At 47.9% G+C, this 6072-nt stretch overlaps 1 protein-coding gene across 1 annotated transcript in view; it reads left to right on the top strand.

Moving 5' to 3' along the window:
- The first annotated feature begins 222 nt into the window (after positions 1-222).
- Positions 223-6072, top strand: part of SCCRO (defective in cullin neddylation 1 domain containing SCCRO) — a 198014-nt gene continuing 192164 nt past the window's right edge. The window contains exons 1-2 of the mRNA XM_067108052.1: positions 223-355; positions 474-687. Coding sequence (XP_066964153.1) covers positions 353-355; positions 474-687 — 217 coding nt within the window. The 5' untranslated portion in view covers positions 223-352. The remainder of the gene's footprint in view (positions 356-473; positions 688-6072) is intronic.

The raw sequence follows: 6072 nt of genomic DNA, 5'->3' as shown, positions 1-6072 counted from the left end.
AATTTTCTTCAGTGCTTCAGACAGGTATATATTAGTTTGGGAGTGCTTTATCTTATACCAGAAGACTTCAAACACAGGTCAGTTTTGTGTAGAGAAGGTTCAAAGTTACGCCACACGTTTGTATAAAAGAAATTGCAAAAGCAAAATCTTGTGTATTAATGCACGTGCATCTTTAATAATACTGCATACAGAGAAATATCAACAGATGTATTCTTCAAAGGAAAAGAATATTGTTTTATATCTTACGATCGGGAATAAGCAAATATTTAGACTTTGTATGCGGTATGTAACGTCCTGAACGTAGCGCATGCGCATTATCTTTGTTTAGTTTCCAATCTGATCAGCTGTAGCAATGGTAAGTCTGAGGTAACATCTATGATTTGGAATGATTATTGAATGAGAATACCCTGAGGCAGTGGTCGTAGTATATTTTTAATGACATAGCGTTGATGTTGTGCATTTTGTGATTGCAGCACAAGCTAAAATCATCACAGAGAGAGAAAGTGAAGCAGTTCATATCGTTCACCCAAACGGGAGAGAAAACAGCCATATATTGCCTCACTCAAAATGACTGGAAACTGGAGTTGGCTTCCGATAACTTTTTTCAAAATCCAGATTTGTACTACAGAGACCAGCGGCCCTCTGTTGATAAGAAGAAGTTAGAGCATCTATATAACAGATACAAAGGTAGGCTAAGCTTAGTTAGACATGTCCCCATCCCCCCAGAGTTGGAGGTGGTGCCCTTCATTAAGAATGCCATCTTCTTGGTAGGAGACCCACTGCCTACTTTCTTGTTCAGCCGGAGATTTCGGTGGGATAACAGTCACAGTCATTCTTCAAAACCTCTCAAATGGAATTTGCCAAAATTTTACCCTAAACCACATTTGCATTTTGAACTTGAAAATATCAGTTTCCTGTTTGAATGTGTGCTTGGAACGCTTCTGATGTTCGTGTTCTTTGCAAACGACCTCGCCAACCTCACTTAACCTCACCTAACCTAACCTGGGTAGATCTGAGTAGTAGCTCTGCGGTGGCGATTTCCTTCTAACTTGACATTTTCTACAGTTTGTTTGGTTGCTAATTATGGATGTATCATCAATTTTTGTTGCACGAATGTAATTGACCTGTAATTAACCCCTGAAGTCCATCCAACAAGGGGTTTCCATATGCGATCTTCACAAGACAGAGCACAGGTACGTCTGTTTGGAACGGTTCATATCTCGTTCGGCAAGTGCAATAACTTGTTAACGCATGGGTACCCCCCCGGGCTAGTACTAAACATGGTGAAGGGACATTCCATCTCCCCCATGCCAGTACTAAACTCAGCGAAATGCATTTAACTCCCTCCTGTTGGCGAGTGGCTCCCTCTCGTTTTTCCCCTCCAGAGGTTCGCCTCCCCAACATAAACTTGTCCGCTCCATTTCTGTGCTCTCCCCCACCCAAAACCCCAAATTCTCACAGTCCCCCTTTACTGTTGAGTAGAGTTAGGGGGCAAATAGTTGGCCAACAACAAACAAACTCACTGCCAGTATCAGAAGCCCTAAAAGTAGAAAAAACCAGTTTCCAAGCTATATACAGGCACGGAGCTAGTACTTAGAATTACCCTACTTGGGGTAACCAGTCCTTGCCATAGCCTAGTGTGTGATATTTGTTTGATAACTGTAAAACTGAAGACGACTACTGCAGCCTGGTTTACACCAGTAAGCCTAGCTAACTGGAATATTGACCACCTGGTTGCCTTTGGGTCATTCTAACAGTGTAGAAAAGGGTGTCTATGATGCAGTACAGTACAGGTAAGATACTTGAGAAACATGAGAAATTGATCATCTTTTGTTTATTACCAGCCCCCAGGGAAGAGCTTAAAGACGTAAACAAGAAACGATCAGTTTTTTACATTATTTTGGTAAATTTCTCAAGTCACGTATCATATACTCCCTGTTTTCTATATTGTGGATTCAACAAATTTCCTTGATAAACAATATCTCTGTGTTGAACTCTTCCTTAGATTGACCGTGCCTTTGTGTTTGTCTTTTGTTAATGTTTATGACATTTACCATTTGTTGGTTATGTTCATACCAAGGGGCTACTAGGGTTATTACTGAACACTGAACCAGAGGGGCGTGATACCCGAGTGGTGTTCAGTTTTACCTGTTAAAACATAGTAAAGTTATATTTTCAAATTTAAAATGCAAAATTCATACAATGTAAAACATATCTGGAATTTACAAAATTTTCATAATTATTAGCTTAGCCTTTTAGGATGTAAGTTATATTATAATGATAATAAGTGAGTTGGTTTATAATTAGGTTAGCTGCTGATAGCAGAATTCTTCTTTATTCAGCCTTCAGAATTGAACATTATAGCCAAGCCTAGGGTAGTGAAAAAACAAAAACAGAACTAATGCAGGATATAGGAACAGGGTCTCAAGTGGCTGAAAAACTGAAGAGTAGGCTATATCTTTAATTGTATGTTGTTCCCACATGATATACAAACCATTGGTCCTTTACATTAGGAGTTACGGTGAAGCTGGACACGGCCGTTGAAGAAACTCTTGAACAAGGTGGTTAGGCAGTAACGACCGCCATGTAGGCGGGAATACCCGCCTGCCCGGATGTAAACGTTCCAGTTTGCTTTTGGCTGTCATGCGTTGCAGACGTGGTTTTGGATCTGTTGGCCTGACTGTCGTTAAGCTCTTTATTATCCCGGTGTATATATTGCATGTTTGCTATTTATTATTACAAACCCATGATATGTGATAACCTTGCATAAGCCGTCATTTCCCTGCGCTGTGTCGTGGGTTTGACAGCCAAGGGCATATTTAGAGGGGCATAACCGAGTGGCAATGCTTCTCTTCCAGTAGCCCTTTATTTAGATACTGAAGGCGTTCCCCTGTACGTTCGGAGATATTAGACTGGGATGTAATATCTTCACTCCCCTACATTGATCAGGACGTAAGAGTGCGCTTCCCTTCTTGGGCTCCTGCCCTCCGTGTGCAAGGGCATGACTACTTCTTTCCTGCTTGTACTGAGTGTTGTTTTTGCCGCCTGTGCTGAGGGAGTTGTGGGGGGGAAGGTTGCGGGCATCATAGGTAAGTTCTGCTTCCACGACGCCCTTGGTTGCCTCCCCTCCTTCCTTCTGTCTCCCTGTAGGTTCTTCCTTATCTCTCCTTCAGTAGAGGCCTCCTTCCTTTGCCCTCTTCGCTCACTTGTCAGGCAAAGACTGTGAGGGGGTGGGGGCCGTGGGTGGTCGGGCCACCTCTTCGAAGGGGCCTCCTCTCGCTGCGTAGGGCAGTTCCTCTCGTAGTGAGAATGGTCTCCCTCTACTAATCTTTGCTTTTTCTTTCAGGTTGACAGTGAACATCGCAGGCACAGCAGTAGTTGGCTGTATATCTCAGGGGATATCTTGCATGAAGGAGTCCCGATGTTCATTTAGTATTGCTTCGGGATTGACCACAGTACCTGCTTGGAATGACATAGTTCCACGTTGTGATCGTTCCAACTCTGTTCCTGCCAATGTGGATCGATCACTGTCATTGCTGGCCTTCATGTATGCTGTGGCACTGCCTCTTGCGTATCTGTGCTCCATCTGCTCCTGCTGTTTCCTTTGTTATGCTCCTGTTAACTCGATGACAGTCTCTGGGCAGCTCTTCCTGGTCTCCTGCCGCAGCCGTCCTGATCGTTCCTGTAGCTGCTGGTGACTTTCATGTGACATTCCTGGCCGTTGCTGTAGCTCCTGCCTTCCGAACCGCCAACATAGCTCCTGCATCGGCTGTCCTGATCGTGCCCGCTTCTTCTCCTGATCGTGCCTGGGCCACTTCCATTGTGTTCCTGCCAGCTGCCCTGGAGGTTACGATGTCCGCCATCCTGTAGAAGATGTTGGCGTGCATGAAGGTGAAGTGGGCGTTCCTGGCCGTTGCATAGTTCCTGCTCTCCGAACCTTTGCCGCGAGCTCCTGCATCAGGGAAGTGATGTTCTTGGGTCGCCCCAGGGTAGCTCCTGCCTGCCTGAACCCCCTGAGCTGCTACGAGCTCCTGCATCGCTGTCCTGAAGATCATGTCCTGCTGAGGTTCTCCTGGTGGTAGCGTGTCCTGGGCCGAATTGCTGCCGTGTTCCTGCCTAGCTGGCCTGGAGGCTTACCTGGTGGTGGTGTCCTGGCTGCATCCGTTGTGTCCACCATCCTGGAGAAGATGTCGGCACCATCGTGTGAAGGTGAAGAGGAAGTCGCCCTGTGGAAGTAGCTGCCGTCTTCTTCATATTAACTTCGATTTTGTCTTCTGCAGCCTCTTCCCTTCCTCCCCCGAGGTCCAAGGGGTCCCCCGTGAATCAGACAGACCTCCGTCAGCCGAAGGAGATGAAGGCTGCTTCTTTCCCCTTGATGCCCTTGGACGTCTAGGGAACACCTCCTTCCCAGGAGGCAGTGGGTCTCTTGCTGGCTCTTCCCGACCTTCGGGTTAGGAAATCGATTTGCATAGCACTGGGTTTGTTTCGGGGAGCTGCGTGTGTGCAGATCCTGTTCCGAGTTTTGATGGTTCCTGTTTCCAAGATGGGGCTGCTTTGGGCACTCGTTCGCGAACCGCTCTGAGTGCTCGAGATTTTGTGGAATATCGAGTATCCCAATCTGGTCTGGAGAGTACCCTCCCTGGCCCAGATCAGGAGCAGTATGAGAGAAAGGGCCGAGGCACTCAGGTGTCTCAGCTCTTCCTGCCAGCACCACAAGTGCTCCTCGAGTGCTTGCCAGTGCTCGGTCAGGTTCCCAGCCTGGTGTCTTGATTCTGTCGGTTCAAACATCAGAAGAAGCAGGGAAGAGATTCCCTTCAGAAGTCCTTTGGACTTCTAAGGGACAGCTCTCTTCTGGGAAACAAGTTTCTCTTGTTGGCTCTTCCCGCCCTCGGGCGGGAGCCGAGTCACATTCTCTTGTGGGGTATGGCGTTTCGGGGGCCACGAGAGCGCGGCCTCTCAAGACCACACCCTCATTACCAGTCTTAGAAGTCTATGTCTAAGACTGGTTCTGTGCCTGGCTCTTTTCATTTTTTAGAAAACCAAAAGCAGCAGCTCCCGATTTTTGGGAGTCTCATGGGTCGCTCGAATTCTATGAATCATGAGGGCTTTCCTGACGAGAGGTACAGGATGAGAGAAAGTGCCAAGACACCCAGGTGTCTGGGTGCTGAGACGCTGGGTGTCTTGATACTGCCTGCCAGCTGCTTCGGTTGCTTGGCCGGGCTTCATCCTTGTGTCTTGAACCTTAGGGTTCAAGCATTCAGGATAGTAGACATAGAATTCCCCTTTGAATCTTCTTCTTAGGGGCCTCGACCTCGAAGGAGTTTAGAGCTGGAAACTAGCGTTGTTCACAGCAGACGAGTCCGGCCTGCCCAGTTATGACTGGTTGGCGCACTTGGCTCGGCTCGCTTTCGCCCAGCCCAGCCCCTGATCGCGCTGGTGAGACTGGCTCGGCTCGCCCTGACTGCCTCCCAGTCCACCGCATACCACCCAGTCTAGATCGCGCTTGCGTGATCACCTCGGTTCTGTGCGGCTTGGCTCGGCCCCACTCGGTTTTTTCAGAATCAGGTTCTTGGCTCTGTTCCAGTGAACTTTGAGCTCTTCCCAGGAAAGCACTTTGCCACGGCACAAGCGCTCTCCTTCCCCCATGTGGCGGTAATCTCCTTCGGTTGATTATCACTCACGGTCCACCTCTCCTGCTGGTCTTACTGCAAGACAGGTAGGGTACTCTTTCTCCTCACCTGTTCTCTTTTCCTCTTGGTTGTTCCGAGAGGCGTGAGATGGACAGAGAGAGCTCCGACGAATTTGTCTTCGGAGTTCGGATGCTTGACATGCTTTGGGTGTCGGTCCCTCGATTGTCTCGTAGGACAACCAGGTAGCCGAGGAGGGTTTCATGGGATCTGTCGAGGTCTCCCTCCAAGGAGAGAAGTACAGGAGTTTCACGCTTCAGAAGCAGCAAGGGTCTTCCTCTTCAAGTTGTGAACGCCTTCATTTTTCAGAGAACTTTGCGCCGATTCGTCAGCGCGAGGATTCCCGCGACAGAACCGCGTCTCCCCCAATGAATAATCTTCATCA

This window comes from Macrobrachium rosenbergii, chromosome 8 (genome assembly GCF_040412425.1).
Source record: "Macrobrachium rosenbergii isolate ZJJX-2024 chromosome 8, ASM4041242v1, whole genome shotgun sequence".
Classification (NCBI taxonomy): domain Eukaryota; kingdom Metazoa; phylum Arthropoda; class Malacostraca; order Decapoda; family Palaemonidae; genus Macrobrachium; species Macrobrachium rosenbergii.
This window is presented reverse-complemented; position numbering and strand designations above follow the sequence as displayed.